We start from the raw sequence: 15,277 nt of genomic DNA on the forward strand, positions 1-15,277 counted from the left end.
GAAGCCTGCTTGGCTCTTGCCAACCCCCTACCCCAGATCTCCGTGGACAAGTGGAGATCAGAATGCTACAGCTTCAGCCCGAGCTGCCCCTGTACCACCATCGCTGGATCCCTCCAGGGTCCATCCCTGGACCCCGAAGCACACAGTACACAACTTGCCAAAATGGATTCTACCACTTTATTCAGATAAGAGGTCACAAGCCACAGGACTTTAAAGTGCGTGAAATTCACTGGCAATAGAGCCGCACATATACCAGCCTCCCCCGCCGGTCCCCACCACCTTGCTCCATCCATCATTACATGTCTGAGGGGGAGGGGTTAAGACCCGTCATTCAGAGGTGGGGGATAGCAGGGGATAAGGATGGGAATGCTGGAGGAACAGCAGTAGTAGTGGTCTGACACTGGGGAAGGAGGGGATCAACCACAGTGATTCTGTACACCGGGGGAAGGGTGGGGTCAGCCTAGCCTCTCAAAGGCTGGATGTAATTTTTCCCCCATCTGCTCCTTATAGCCAGCCCCCGGCATTTCAGACAGCCCTAACTCTTCCTCCTTCATCTGTCTCTGGTTTTTCCCTATAATTTATGAGTAATTTGGAGCCCACAGTCCAGCTAGAGGGTGTCCCCTATACACAATGCATACAAACCACAGCAGATGTAGATTTCAGAATCATAGTGGGGGCTGGCCCAGTCTGGTGGGAAGAGGCTTCTGTCAGGAACTAGCTAGGTGTGTGCTCAGTGCTGAGTGCATGTGTGCCCACAAGTGTGGTGAGTGAGAGGATGTGAGTGTGTGTGTGTGTGTGTGTGTGTGCGCACGCGCGTGCGCGCATGCACGTCCCACAAAAATCCCTAGGTGACAGTTTGGCCAGAGGGAACCCTACTCCTTGCTTCACGGGGCAGCCAGTGGGGTTAGAGGAAGGGGGTGGTCAGCACAGACTGGGGAAGAGAGGCTCTAATTCCCCAGAGAGAAGGGAGAAGCCCGCTCCCTTACCTAACACTCCCTAGGCCAGTCTGTACCTGCCCATGTCTTTTTCCCCAGCACAATGCTCCTTATTCCCTGCAGCTCAGCACCAGCTGTAGACACAGGGGCGGCTCTTAGAGCTGGTGCCATTCTCACTCAGTTCTTCTGTTTCAAGGCAGCTCCTCCTGCCTCCACCACGACATGAGACGGAACTGAAGGAGAGTCTTCCACTGTTTCCTTCCCCCTCCTCCCTCAGGAACGAGATTTGGGCAGGGACCCCAGAGACCTTAGCTCAAACTCCACCTCAATCTATAGACCATCTAAAGGAAATAAAGTGCTTTGCATGAATCCCAGAAAGAATGGCACCACGAACTGGCACAGGTGGCCGGCCTGCTTCTCGACACTTCAAATACCCTCTGCCAGTCTGCACCGCATGCGTGATGCCATCCCAAACACGTGCAATTTGGGAGCTCCTTGCCCACCTCCAAACACATACTGTCGACTCATCCTTTCCAACAGCAGGGGCTACAGACAGGAAAGTAATCAACCAGTAACCTCCCCCCTCTCTAGTCCAGGCCTGCACCCCTGTACCCGGAAGAGAGGAGCAAGAGTGGGCCTGTGGGCCCAGCCTCTAAGGGGAATGAAAGGCCTGAAAACAACTACATCTGCAGGGAACCAGAGCATCACACCCAGGCTGCATGACCCCCTCCAGTTTTTCAGTGGTGGCGTAATGCCTGCCTGCAGTCGCTAAGCCAGAACTTTGGAAGAGGCTAACAGGGCACTGGTACCTGCTCCCGGGAATCTGAAAACGTGTCTATCCATCTCCAGAGTATACACAGAAGGTTTCTCAAAGCCTGCTGGGCCCCAAGCTTAGCAGTTTAATTACTGTCGTCAGGCTGGTTCTCACTCTCTGCCTGTGGAAGGATGGCACTCAGCTTTCCTTCTCCCAGCATTGAATATCTTTACTTAGAACCCACACTCTTTCAGTTTGAAGCCTGTCAGGAGGAAAGAGGTAGTAAGGTGACCCATCTCCCCTCTGAGTTCGGTCTGTGCTGCCCGCCAGGCTCGCCTTTAACCCTGACCACTCATAAACTCCAGGTACCAAACTTCACTTAGCCTGTCCTCTCCAGGTCTTAGGACCACAGAGAGATATGCTGGCAACCCAACTACAGAAGGACCCCTGATTTGGAAAGTTAGGCTAATGCTTGTTAGGAACCATCCAAGTTGACTCCCGAGGCCCACAGCCTGGGTAGCTGATAAGAACTCAAGCGTAAGTCACCCGCCCCCAGCCTGTGCTCTCTTCCTCCGAGGCCTGAGATCAGTCTCCCACTTGTGCAACTCTCTCCCGGGAGCTCAAGCCCTAGCTGCCTCTGTCTCCCCTCTCACTGAGACAGTTTTGTGCCCGCTGGACACAGCTGAGGCCTCACTACAGAGGGAGCGGGTAGGGGTTTCTCGGTGTGGGAGACACATAGTGCAGGAAACTGGGGCAGCAGTGGTGTGTGCATGAAAGCAGGACAGTGCCGCTACCATAAGTGCTGGCGAGGGGCCCAGGAGGCCTAAAGGACATCGGTCTCCCTCTCGATCCCCACGTACTTGAGGGCATCAGCTTGGCTGTACCTGTCCCAAAGCAGGAGGAGGAACCAGGTTACTACCAAGGCTTTTGTGATTGAAAATATGGAGTCCCCTCCCGTTTCACTTCCCCTCCCACTCCCTACCAGCAGTTTACAAGGCTCCCACTTCTGAGGCAAGGCATCAGAGATCAGAACAAAGAAAAAGCCTTGCCCACCATGAGATCCTCTCCTTCATCCATATCACTCACCTTAAGCCCCCAAATCAATTTCAACAGCCACCCCTTATACCTCTAGGGTCACTTCCCTAGGACTATTCCTGGCTGCCTCACCTGTAATCAAAGAAGAGCTCTTCGCCAGCTTGAATTGCCCTCTTGGCGAAGATCCCAATCCGATGATCCCCATTCACCATGACCACTGAAACAGGATAAACCCAAGGCTAGATTCCTACTTAACTCCAAGTCAACAGTCAGTAGTGAGTCTGGGCTGATTTTCTCCAAATTCCCAGTGAAAACATAAATGAAGTGGAATTAGAAAGTACTCAATGAAGGTAGTTGTCTCCATGCTTTTAGATCTGTTATTCTGGCTAGTGACAGGGGGAAAGAATTATCTTTAAAAGACTCATGTTTTGGGGAAAATGTTTATAAGGTATTCAGTGAAAAAAGATTAAAAAACTGAGAGAGAGAGGCTAAAAATGATACCAGACGTTAATCATGATTATCTTTGGACAAAGAAATAACTCAGCTATCAAAAAAACTGAATAATGGATAGAAATCATAGTAAATGAAGCATCCAACTCCCACCCCACCTCCCAGGTTACTGGGAACTCACCTTTGGCGTAACAGTTGGGGTTCACTGAATGGTTTGCAAATCGAATTTTGTTTCCTTTCCGGGTAGCATCCACTACAAAATCTGTATAAAGTAAAACCAAGGAAGACCATGAGCTCACCAGGCAACTCTACAGCTTCCTGAGCCTGAATCTGAAATCAACTAGACTGTAACAGAAACAATACAATGCAGGGGGGCCTCTGAAGCCAGCACACCCACAGGAGCTAGAAACCAGCCTCGTGTGGAAGCACTCCCCATGGGTGCCCCTCTTCTTGCTGGAAGCACATACCTCCCCTCCCATCTACCAGGGAGGGAGATTTCTGAGGTGTAAGTGCTCGGTGCTCTGAATACAAACACAACCCGGAAAATGGAGGTTCTCCCAAAGCAAGTGAGCTGTGGCTCATGGAGTCTCTGAGTTCAGTCTCACCACTGTGCTCTGAGCATCTGCTGGAAGACTCAGAGCTGACCTGAACCTGTACTACGACCAGGGGAATCTGGTAGGAAGACCTGCCCGAGACCACCTGGGGACGAGAGAGAGCCTCCCTACCGTTGTTGAGGTTGAAGAGGAAGCTGGACATGTACTTGTCATAGACCTTCCCTCGTCGATCAGCCTCATCCTGAGAGATGAGCTGCAGAGACAGACAAGGAACAAACAGGGGAAGTGGCTGTCTGCTCAGGGCACCGCACCCCGCCTCTAGAAAGGGCTGGGAGGGGGCTTACTGAGGACCACGATGAGAATCGTCGGACGGACAGCTCGGCTTCTTTCCTCCCAATCCCCACCCGCCCAGGCTGACCAGCACTAAGGCTGACCCAGCGTCTCCTGCCTGTACCCCTTGTGTAGCCTGACTTGCCAAAAAGTCCAAGAAAGAGTGGTTTGTTTCAGGACTGCAAACCGTTCTGTGGCATCCCCCGAGAGGCCACATGAGAACTCAGCTGAGTTATTTAGAGATTAATTCACAGAAGTCTGGCCCACAGAAAATCAGGGTTTCTCATCAGTATCTCCCCAGATAAGAATGTGGGCCAAACCGATAGCACTCACCTCACCACAGTATTCAGAAATGAATTCGTTCTTCTGCACAGACTCCTTAATGAAGGTACCCCATCCGGCCACATCTGAGGGGGCCAGCAACAGGTGCTGGGGAAGAGGGAGTCAAACCTCAGACTACAGGGCGTGTGCGAGCCAGTGGGGGATGTGTGCTGGACGTGCACGTGTGCTGCGGGGAGCAGGGTGGAAAGAGCTAGTAACTGTAAGAGGATCTGAAAACAGAAAAGGGTCTATGCCATTGTGTTCTGGTGGGAGGTGGAGAAAGGAGATGTGACACCCCTTCCTCTAGCCCTGGGGACCTCCTGGGCCTGAGCCTGTGGAACCCACGGTGGGTGTCCAGTAAAAACAGACAATGTCAACGACATGGCCCTCCTCTCTGCTCCTCTCAGCCTGGCCAGGTCAGGGGATCATTTTTCTAATCCTTCAAGGGGACCAAACGCTTGGTTAACTCAGAAAGTGTGTGTCTGTTAGGATTTACCGACACTGGTGTAAAAACTGCCTAAGGAGCCAGTAGAAAGGGGTCACTCGGATCGTCGGTCCTTCCCACTCCATCCGGCCCCGAATCCTGGGAAAAGCTCTCACCTTCTTGAGGCCACGCTGGATGCTGCAGTTCTTACAGGAGACCACCTTGCAGTCCCAGTGCTCCGAGGCCCCACAGGTGAGACACAGGTCGGGGTCGCACTCTCGCACCGCCAGGTAGCACGGGCACTGCTTGGTGTTGCACTGGGTCTTACAGCGACAGCCGGGAAAGCGATTCTGACCTGTGAGGGGTGCAGGGAAGGGTAGAGAGAGAAGCAGGCTAGCGCTGGGGCTCGGGTTTGACTCAAGGGACAGCGGGGAAGTCCATGTTATGGGTTCAAGGGTATGTGGCAACAGAGGAGAGAAGCTGCCTTCCCAATAATCACATACTCAAGTGTTTTTCAGAGAAAATTGAGTGCCTACCAACATTCATGCCTGAAAGTCAGAAAAGCAGCTTTGACTCTGGAGATGTGTTTCCTAGAGATTCCCTAACAATGCTCTCCCCTGCTTTGTTAGTAGAATTTGGAAGGGAGGTGGAGAGTGCCCCAGAGAAGAAGAAATCAGTGCTTTTCACTGGTAAATCCTCACTAACAAAACAAGAATCATTTCAGAATGCATCCGTTCTATATCATCCTCCTCCACCCACTGCCCTCCCAGCATGAACACCCACCCCTCCACTGTGGTTAAGACTGATATCTGCTCTGGGTTAGGAGGTGCTTCCAGCACAACTGCCTGGGCACCAAGGTCTGCAAGCTCTGCGGGCTGCCGTCATACTGCTCAGCCTTGAGTGGAGGAGGGCACGCGGGGATAAGATGTGAGAGAGAAGCACTCTGAGCCTCTGTTCCACGCTCTGCTGACATCCAGACTGACCTGATGCTAAAACTCCAGATATGAGACTAAAACAGACACACATGGAATTGTAACCTGTATACGCTGTAAAACAAGATCCTGGAAAGGGAGGCTGTGTTTTTGCACTTTAAGGGAAAAGATTCCCATGTTTCTTAATGCTGCCCTGAAAGGTGAAGTTGGAAAAGCAGCTGATTTCTGTGTAATTGTTGCTTTTAAAATCATACACATCAGGGTTTTTAAAAAATGGTTTTTCCAGATCTTAAGTATCTTGTTTCCCCTGGAAAATGCTTCAAACACAGCAAGGAGAATATAAGAAGGCACGTAAGCAGCAAAGGGCCTGGGGGGTGGGGGCCAGAGGGGAGGGAAACCTAGGATGCTGAGGCCGACTATTGCAGCAAACAGAGAACTCTTACAGTCGGGGTTGCACTGGCAGAACTTCTCACAGAAATTCTGAGTCATGATGCAGGGGCAGGTGCTGTCACAGGGGCGGTCTGGGTGGTCACAGGGCTGGTAGTTGTACACTTGGGTGGAGGAGTTATCTAGGAGAGAAAAGAACAGACAGGACACTGCTGTGCCTGTACTCCCGAGCTGCCCTCCCTCCCAAGGGTCCAGTTGCCCCCATTCAAAGGAGGCTTGTTCTGACCATAACCTTGGACACACATTTAGCACCTGAAATGAGAAGCAATCACAGGTGATGGTTCATAAGCTACAATGGGGTGATCTGCCTTGTGGGGAGTGTGGAAATGGTCCAATCACAGGGCAGCTATTTGAAACACTAAATGAAGCCTAGAACCTGGCAAATGGCCCACGATGAAAGTCAGAGACCACAGGCCTGTGACTCTACCTCCTAAGCGGTCTTCTCGGCTGCAGTGAGGAGCTGAGCTGCTCTCAGCTGCTGCAGGGGGACCTGCAATGTGCGCGGAGGCCGTGCCGGGTAAACAAGTGCAGCCATGGGTGGGGCAGCGGGAGGGGCGGCCACAGGCTGCGACCTGAGCGGATCGCCCTGGTGGAACTTACCTTTCTTCAGCTGAATTTTCCTGCAGTGCGCAGCCCACAGCCTGCAAGAGATGGTACGGCTCAGGGTCATGGCCCTGGGGAACTCTGCAGATTCGGGTAAGTGATAACATGACCTGCTCTGAGGGACTGTGGTCTGATGACTGGGGATCCTCCCCAAATCCCCTCACAGGAGGCCTGGACGTTGGTCCATGGAAGCCGGGGTGCATCCTACCTGCAGCTGGCCTATGCCTCAAGATTTAGACACGAACAACACCCCTCTCAATAAACAAACATACGTAAAAGAACAAAAACCAGATGCAAAACAAAACCCAACCCTCTATGTCTATTGAAATGCTATTGTTTCTCCCTGTCTCCTCTCCCCTGCCCTCCCTCTCTTTGGGGAGGTGGAGATGTGGGGGCATTTCTGGATGGGGAGGTTGAAAGGGAGAAGCCACAGGGATTTCCTTCTACATCTAGAACTGGTATCAGTTCCTCGGGGAATAAAGCCAGGCAGAGTGCTGGACACACACACAAAAAACCAAAAGACAAAAAAAAACTTCCAACCCCAAGCAAAGACTAGCTAGAAGACAGTGCTGTTATGCAACTTAGAAAAACAACACAAATGCCAAAAACAAAAAAACCAAAGACAAAAAAAAACTCTGGTCAGAGCTGAGAAGTGGGCACAGTGGTAACTAACAGCCCGGTGAGAAGAAATGGCCTCAGCCACGAGCCCAGCTCACGTCCTACTGGCCGGGAGCTTAGATGGAAAACCAGTTATTTCATGGTCCACAGCATCGAGGGACAAGGAAAGGGCTGGTCCAAGGCACAGACCCACAGGGAACACTGAGAAGGCTGGCCCCCCGCTGGGTGACGCTGAACTGTTGGGCAGTGGCTGAAGAGGGAGACAGCAGGGAAGTCCCAGGGGAGGTCAGAGCACAGGGACAGCCCGGCCACAGAAAGCCCCCGGTCCGACCCTTGCCTGTGCTTTCTCTTCTTCTTCTGTGACGGGTTCATGAGCTCATCTGTTGGCAGCTTCAGGATAAGTGATTCTTTGACGGCGAACTGGAAGACCTGGAAGAGAAATCCAACAGGACCTGTCACTTCTCCTTGACCTGAGTGGTCAGATAAGTGATCCAGCCAGGTGCTGGGCTTGGCAGAGTTCTGGAGAGCTCACAGGCAGATGACTGAGCGTCTTCAGTAGGGAGAGACAGAGTGGCCCTGGGACATTGGGTTACTGGCTCTGAAGTTAATTCTTAAGTGTTTATCCTGATTCGAGAAGGAGAAATACTGAGTACAGGTACAGCTTTCCTGGTCAGTAGCTTTCATCTACTGCTCTGCCTACCAAGCCCTGAGTGGGCCGATGCTTACCAACAGTATCTGCCTCTTCTTAGGAAGGGCAGCACTGTGTACCTTGTGTGACTGAGTCTGACGTGACCAGAGGTACCACCCGGCTAAGCACTAGCTCCCTCTGTTGGCGTAGAGATGTCAGAGCCTTGACTATTTCAGTAGGACAGCATTTCAGGAAGGCTGGTGCCCTTTCAATGTGCTGCTTCCCTTAGAGCATTCGTTTTCAGCTTTTTCTTCTCCTTTTTGGTTATAGGCCCTCTTGAGATTCCATGAAAACTATGAATCTTCTTCTCGGGAAAATACACATTAAAATTGTGTTGCACACATTTCTGCAGATTTTTAGGTCAAGAAAACCTGTGCCTTGGGGAAATAGATATGAGTTCCAAAATGAAAGCAAACGGCACTTCAGCTCATGATTCTATTTGTTCTAAGTAGAGGGAGCATGAAGAACACGTCACAGAGACACTTTCAGATGGTAGGGAGCTAGCTAAGCGAGCAGGGCTCAAGCTCTGGTGTTCCTCTCTTTTTGGATAGTTCGGCCCTAACACCTGACTCCCTGTCCCGGTGCTTCAGTCTGTCTTCTCACTGCAGGCTTTTCCTGCCTCCAGAGTATCAGTAGCTGCTGTCAAATTGTGATTCTAGTGATGATGTGAGTGAGATGGACAAGTTCCAGGCCCAGCTATTAGGGGTCATAATTAGAAAATCTGATGATTCAACATTTGAAGAATAAAGCAACTGAGAAGACTGATGGGGGGTGGGGTGGGGGCAATGGCAGCTGCAGCTACAGAAGCAGGAGCAGGAGCGGAAGTGCAAGATAAGATCCCCAGAAAGACCCAGGAGTCCCTTCTAGGAAATGGGTCCACGTTTAGAAAGAAAGGCAAGAACCAAAAAAAAAACTGAAGAGGGTAGAAACATCCAGAAGACGTAGAGAGTGGCTAGAGACAGAAATAAGAATTCAGCAAGGAGAGCAGATCCCCAAACCTTGCTAGGCCTGGCATTTGCAGGAGGCCCCATGTTTGGGGAACCCACCTCATGGCCCAGAAGCACAGGCTCGTGAAGGACTGAGCCTTAGACAGCTTTTGTCCAGACAGGCAGTCTTACAAAATGGCAAAAAGGGGACTTCCCTGGTGTCGCAGTGGTTAAGAATCCACTTGCCAATGCAGGGGACACAGGTTCGATCCCTGGTCCAGGAAGATCCCACATGCCGCAGAGCAACTAAGACGGTGCGCCACAACTACTGAGCCTGCGCTCTAGAGCCCATGAGCCACAAACTACTGAGCCCACATGCCACAGCTACTGAAGTCCGCACGCCTAGAGCCCACACTCCGCAACAAGAGAAGCTACCGCAATGAGAAGCCCGCGCACCACAACCAGAGAAAGCCCACGCACGGCAACGAAGACCCAAGGCAGCCAAAAAAAAAAAAAAAAGGCAAAAGGGCCACCAGAGTAGTGGCTTGTTCTTGTTCCTTTCAGACAGTACCTGCTTGCACGTCTTAGTCCCCAGAAGCCTGGCTATTGAACAGAAGTTGTTGAAGTAGGTGCCATGAAAGACTCGAAAAAGAGATTCTTCAGCCCCGGTCCACTCCACAGGCTCCGAGGGTGCTTCCACTACACAGAGCTGAGGTGGGGCCGGACTAGCCTTCTGTTTCGTGGGGGTCTGACAGCGAGAGTTAGCCTCTAAGAAAGGAAGAAATAAGAGAAACAGAAGAAGGTGGAGTGCAGCTGTCATCGGTGGTGTGCCACAAACTCAGTACTTCATTCTAAAGGCAGAATCGTTACGAACAAAAATGTTGCCTGTCCTTACTGCTTCCAGGTGAACATGTGGAAAGAATGAACAATTTAGAAAGGTAGTAACGTTAGGTGTTAGGCAATGATCCTGGGTTTACCTTGTGTGGAGAGAAGAGATCATTTTCTGTTCACTGTACCTGAAGAACTGGAGGCCCAGTCATTGCCAGTGTCCCTGTCACTGTCCCCTTCTTTGGTCTCAGCCACAGCAGAGGCTGAAGTGTTGGAACAGGAAGCACTGACCACGTGGTGCCTTCGCCGGCGACGCCCGGAGCACTTGGAGCGAGGGTTGTGGAGCATGGCATACTCCTTTGCTCCTTCCTGAAATGGCCATGTCACAGTTAGGAAACAGGACCAGGCCCAGAGCCACCACATTGGTCCCGTCATCACAAACCATCTTCAATATCTGGGCTTACTTGCAACAATGCTTTTTCTTTTTCCTTCTTTTCTCTGTACCATATAAGTATGAACACATGATAGGTTCTTAACAAACATTCCAAAGCTTACAAACTTATACCTCTTCACAAAAGAGCTGCCCTATAAAATAATCTTTATAAAGATATAATCGATGCATCTATGCATCTTCAACTGTCCAGTGAGTTGTATCTTACGTTCATTTGCATGCTAGCTGTCTGGAATTTGAGAACACATTCTCCTGTAGATGAGAAAGTGAGGTTCAGGGACTTCCCTGGTGGCGCAGTGGTTGAGAATCCGCCTGCCAATGCAGGGGATATGGGTTCGATCCCTGGTCCGGGAAGATCTCACATGCCGCGGAGCAACTAAGCCCGTGCACCACAACTACTGAGCCCACGCGCTGCAGATACTGAAGCCCGCGCTCTTTAGGACCCGCATGCCACAACTACTGAGCCCCCGTGCTGCAACTACTGAAGCACGTGCCTAGAGCCCATGCTCTGCAACAAGGGAAGCCACCGCAATGAGAAGCCCGGGCACTGCAACAAAGAAGAGTAGCCCCCACTCGCCACAACTAGAGAAAAGCCCGCGTGCAGCAACAAAGACCCAAAGCAACCAAAAAAAAAAGAAAGAAAGAAAGAAAATGAGGTTCAGAGAGGGGAAGGGACCTGCTGAGAGCATGTAGTTAATTATCCCAGAGTAGGTACAAGAATCAGGGCTTTTGGTCTCCAGGCCTCACTGTTCTTTACATTTTACCACACTGTCTCTGTTTCAATAAGAAAATGTATAATCCCTGAATTTGTATAATATTACTACTTAATTTTGGAACTTCCCTCCAAGTCAGTATTTTAAACTTTTGGAAGAATACTGTTTCATTACTTTATAGCTACGTTTATTTTGGGTTTTTTGTTTTATTTAAAGCCCAAATAACATCATTCAGTTTGATCATCTATCTTCTCACCAGACTTGGTTTCCAAAGATTTCTAGCTGTTTCTGAAAACTAAATCTACAAGTAAAGGATACAGGTTTACCATTACTAAGGATATTCAGAAGGCCCTAAAAGACATTCCAAGAGAGAAGTTTTGAATTTAATTGAATCTGATATTATGGGCCTATGCTACAATGTGACATACACAGGATTCCAGGAAAACTACTGTGGAGAGGGCAATGTCCTTCTGAGTTATATAAATGCTGGTATGTTGACATGGTGTTAAAAAAAAAAGCATGGACTGTGGAGTTAGACCAGAGCTTGAATTTCCTCACTGCCACACCCCTGACATAGTAACACTCTTTAGGCAAAATATGTAACTTTTATAACCTATAGTTTCTCCACCTCAAGATGTTGTTATAAGCATGACAATAAGATAATATATGTTAAGGGCCAGCATACTGCTTGACACATAGGAAAGCATTAATACATATTATGGAAAAAATAAATCAGATAAAGTCTATTTATTCTTTTGCTATTACCATATGGCACATTTTCCAGATTTTTATCCAGTGGCACTCTCTACCATCTTTCCTTCTATTATCCCACTAAAGATGGTCCCAGAGGCACTTGGCTGTATTAACCTCATTTTAATTGGTAGCAGAAATTTTATCAAGGTATTTTATTCTTTACCTAAGCTCACCCTGTTGTGTAGAAAGCAGAACTGTGTCTTTGGCAAGTCCAACTGAACCTATTCCCTTCGAGCTCTCAGTGTACTGCCTCCCCACATGAATGCAGGAGACTTTATGCCGCTGCATGAGGTCTGTCCATCAGGGAAGGGTCCATCTGCTTGATTAACTCACATAAGACATCAGCACCTTCACGTCTTATTCCTCCTACATTTATATGCATTTAAAGGGAGACAGCAAAGAAAATGGTGTCTCACACACACATACAGCTCCAATTCAAACAACACAGTTTCAGACTCTGAAATCTGAGTAGCTGATATTTAGAGCAAGAAAGCCTTCAATGTTCTTCAAACCTCACTCCATAAGACTAACTTCACAGTCCTACTGCTACAGTAACTGGGAGCTCCTTAAGAGCAGAAGCCATGTTTCATCTGTACTGTGTGACCCCCAGGGTGCTACGTACCAGCTCACTTGGTTTGTGTTTCCTGGGATGGAAAGCCCAAGGACCATTTCCTGCTCAGTTTTCAACAAAGTTTAACAATGGCAGAACAGCTTAAAAACGTACCAGCAAAAGGAAGCAGTCTGTGCCACATGGTTCTGGCTCAATCTTGATTTCTTTGTTCTTGCGTTTATATACATTAGGGGTGGCATGAAAAGCTGGAAAACACAAAACTGTCCTGTTGCCAATGGTTCATCCACTTGACAGGAGGGGGAGGAACAAAATTGAATTAGGGAGCTACTGCAGGAGAATTTAGATATAAACAGCTATCATCAAGGTGCACAAAACCAAATCATTTCTGACATCAACACACTTCTTCCAAAGCTAGGGGGTACTTGGGGACAACTGTGTTGCTGGTTGTTCTGTCCTGACCATGCAAAGCGCACTGCACTATAACTGAACAAGAGAAAAGAGAATTGGCCCTTTGTAAAACCATCATCAGATCAGAAGCCGGGAACTCTATCGGATAAACTGAAATAAATGGTGGCTGGGGATGGAAAACAGGAGAGCATTTCAGGGTCACCCCACTCACGGTGAAGGAAGCAGTCGTATTTAAAGCAGCGCCGGCAGAAGAGCGTGTGGAAGGAGTGCAGGGACTGCTCCCGCTGCACAGACTTAGCATTGGGGCCATCGATGTTGGGTGTGCACTGAGGGGGGAGCGCATTGGGGTCTGACATCTCTGTGAGCTCTCGATACCTAGTTAAGAAAAGAGAGGTGAGAGTTCCTTCCAAGGGAATGTTTGCACTGAGAAAATGCAGACTGAGTACTGACAGTCATCCGCGAATGGTCTGCCAAGGGAGAACGGGCGTTTTTTTATAGGTCTTGATGTATAACCAAGTGGGTTCACCACTGTAATTATGCTGGGCTCGGCGTGTGTCTGAAAGTAAGGGGAGGGAAAGATTTGATAAATATGGTGCTGGAGTAACTCTCCAGAAAAGTGGCAAGATCTTTAAACTTCTCTGCCCAGACTTACTTAAAAGCCAGCAAACGATGTCCCTTAATATGGGAATGGGCATTCAGAGGCAATCAGAAGTGTAGGCAAATCATAATGCACTTACCAGAAATGGGGCTTTTTATTAACCAAAAACAAGTCTGTATGAAAGTTTTTCCCGAGTGCTCTACATGGCCTGCAGGGGGCAGCTTTCCCTACCTCTCCTTCATGTCATCTGGGACACCATTCTCAGGGAACATTGAGGCAATCGCACTGAAGATCATGTCATTTGGGAACTGTTTCTTGGAACTCTTTTTGTTGCCTGAATTAGAAATGACAAAAAGTTCCTGAGTGCCATATCAGAATATGCAAACAAAGCTATTCAATCGTTTTTCCTTTTGTCACAGCATTTTGATTAGAGCTGCTCTGTTAACCTAACCATTGATGGTTTAGGAATACATAAAGAAGGTCAATGTTACCTGGACCTATCTAATAGGCCACCAGTAAATAAGGAAATCAGATTCACCTACATGTTAACAACAAAATCCACAGTCCAGGGGAATTCCCTGGCGCTCTAGTGGTTAGGACTCTGAGCTTTCATTGCCGAGGGCCTGGTCGGGGAACTAATAACCCACAAGCTGTGTGGTGTGGCCAAAAAAAAAAAATCCACAGTCCCAGACAGAATCTGGAGGTGAAAACAGAAGTGTTTGTGGAGAGACCTGAGTACAGAAGGACCCTACCATAATACTGATGCTGAAGAACAAGATGGATACTATAACTTCGTTATAACAAGAGAGAGACACTACGTGTCTAGACATACAGTATAACTAGATAACATAAAGTATAATTAAATGTGAAATTAATTAAATAATTAAATATTGAATAACATGGGGACATGCTCATGATGTGTAAGATTAAATAAGGGGTATAAAATTATGTATGTGTATACACACATGTGGCGTGACACCAATTTCACATACCATATATGTATGTTAATTTACATATGTACTTTAAAAAAATTGAGGTATAATTGATATAATACAGTACCCATTTTAGGTGTACATATGTATATTTATATAAATACATTTTTTAAGTCTAGAAGGAAATATTAATACTGGTTATTTCTAGGTAGCAGTATAACAGGGTAATTTTATTTTCTTCTTTATAATTTTCCGTATTTTCCAAACACACTATTTTTGTAATTAGAAATGCACAATGATTACTGTCTAAGTTCTCCTACTTTCTTCTTCAGCTAGATCACAGCTATCTTAAACCATTAGTCAGTGAACACATTTTCCTTTTAAGTGGACCAATGAGAAGCACCAACAGCCTTTAATAAGCAATAAACTTCTGTTTTTGCCTTCCTCCCTCTCACTGTCACTTTCACAGTGGAATCAGGAAGTCGTGCTATTCACCTTCAATAGCATGTCGTTTTCTCTTTCTTGTTACTGGCAGATCCTCTTTGCTGTCATCTTGCTTTCCATCTGAGGTGTCATTGTGCCCTTCTTCCTCCTCATCTGAGTATTGATTCAGAGCATCTACCAACTCCAAGAAAACAGCATCACTAATCAGGACAGACCCGGGAATCATCTCTGAAATATAAGATTTAGATGGATGAGCAGTGGTCATTTTCTACTCCATTAGTCCTCCTAGGAAGATTTTCCTGTGTTCACTCCTGAGGCCCAGATGGATAATATATGTACATTTTTATGTGGACGACCAGGGAATTACAATAATTGGATTGGCTCATACAACTGCAACAGTTCAGCTAGCTAGAGTGGGAACTCCAGTTATGGGCTTTCTTTTTACTGGGGTCTTCACTTCCTCAGTAATATCAACCTGTATTTATGGTCCAAAATATCACAAAAGTGTTCCAACAATACAAATGGGACAGAAAAAGAATGATAAAATGAAAATGTACTTGGT

At 48.1% G+C, this 15,277-nt stretch overlaps 1 protein-coding gene across 5 annotated transcripts in view; it reads right to left on the reverse strand.

Annotated features, from left to right (window-relative positions):
• EZH1 (enhancer of zeste 1 polycomb repressive complex 2 subunit) overlaps nt 1-15,277 on the reverse strand; it is a 37,070-nt gene that overhangs the window by 4,952 nt on the left and 16,841 nt on the right. For 3 of the 5 annotated variants that reach the window (XM_082440788.1, XM_082440787.1, XM_082440789.1), the window contains 15 exons: nt 14,767-14,943; nt 13,571-13,673; nt 12,953-13,116; nt 12,487-12,578; nt 10,034-10,214; nt 9,589-9,785; nt 7,741-7,832; nt 6,783-6,823; nt 6,179-6,304; nt 4,980-5,158; nt 4,392-4,487; nt 3,900-3,981; nt 3,356-3,436; nt 2,857-2,941; nt 164-2,573 (listed from right to left, as the gene is read on the reverse strand). In XM_082440788.1, coding sequence (XP_082296914.1) covers nt 2,513-2,573; nt 2,857-2,941; nt 3,356-3,436; nt 3,900-3,981; nt 4,392-4,487; nt 4,980-5,158; nt 6,179-6,304; nt 6,783-6,823; nt 7,741-7,832; nt 9,589-9,785; nt 10,034-10,214; nt 12,487-12,578; nt 12,953-13,116; nt 13,571-13,673; nt 14,767-14,943 — 1,757 coding nt within the window. In that variant the 3' untranslated portion in view covers nt 164-2,512. Of the gene's footprint in view, nt 1-163; nt 2,574-2,856; nt 2,942-3,355; nt 3,437-3,899; nt 3,982-4,391; nt 4,488-4,979; nt 5,159-6,178; nt 6,305-6,782; nt 6,824-7,740; nt 7,833-9,588; nt 9,786-10,033; nt 10,215-12,486; nt 12,579-12,952; nt 13,117-13,570; nt 13,674-14,766; nt 14,944-15,277 lie in introns of those variants that run through there. The other 2 variants (XM_082440790.1, XM_082440791.1) reach the window with 2 other exon arrangements.

The sequence above is a fragment of the Balaenoptera physalus genome (assembly GCF_965194825.1).
Source record: "Balaenoptera physalus genome assembly, chromosome: 20".
In the NCBI taxonomy this organism is placed as follows: domain Eukaryota; kingdom Metazoa; phylum Chordata; class Mammalia; order Artiodactyla; family Balaenopteridae; genus Balaenoptera; species Balaenoptera physalus.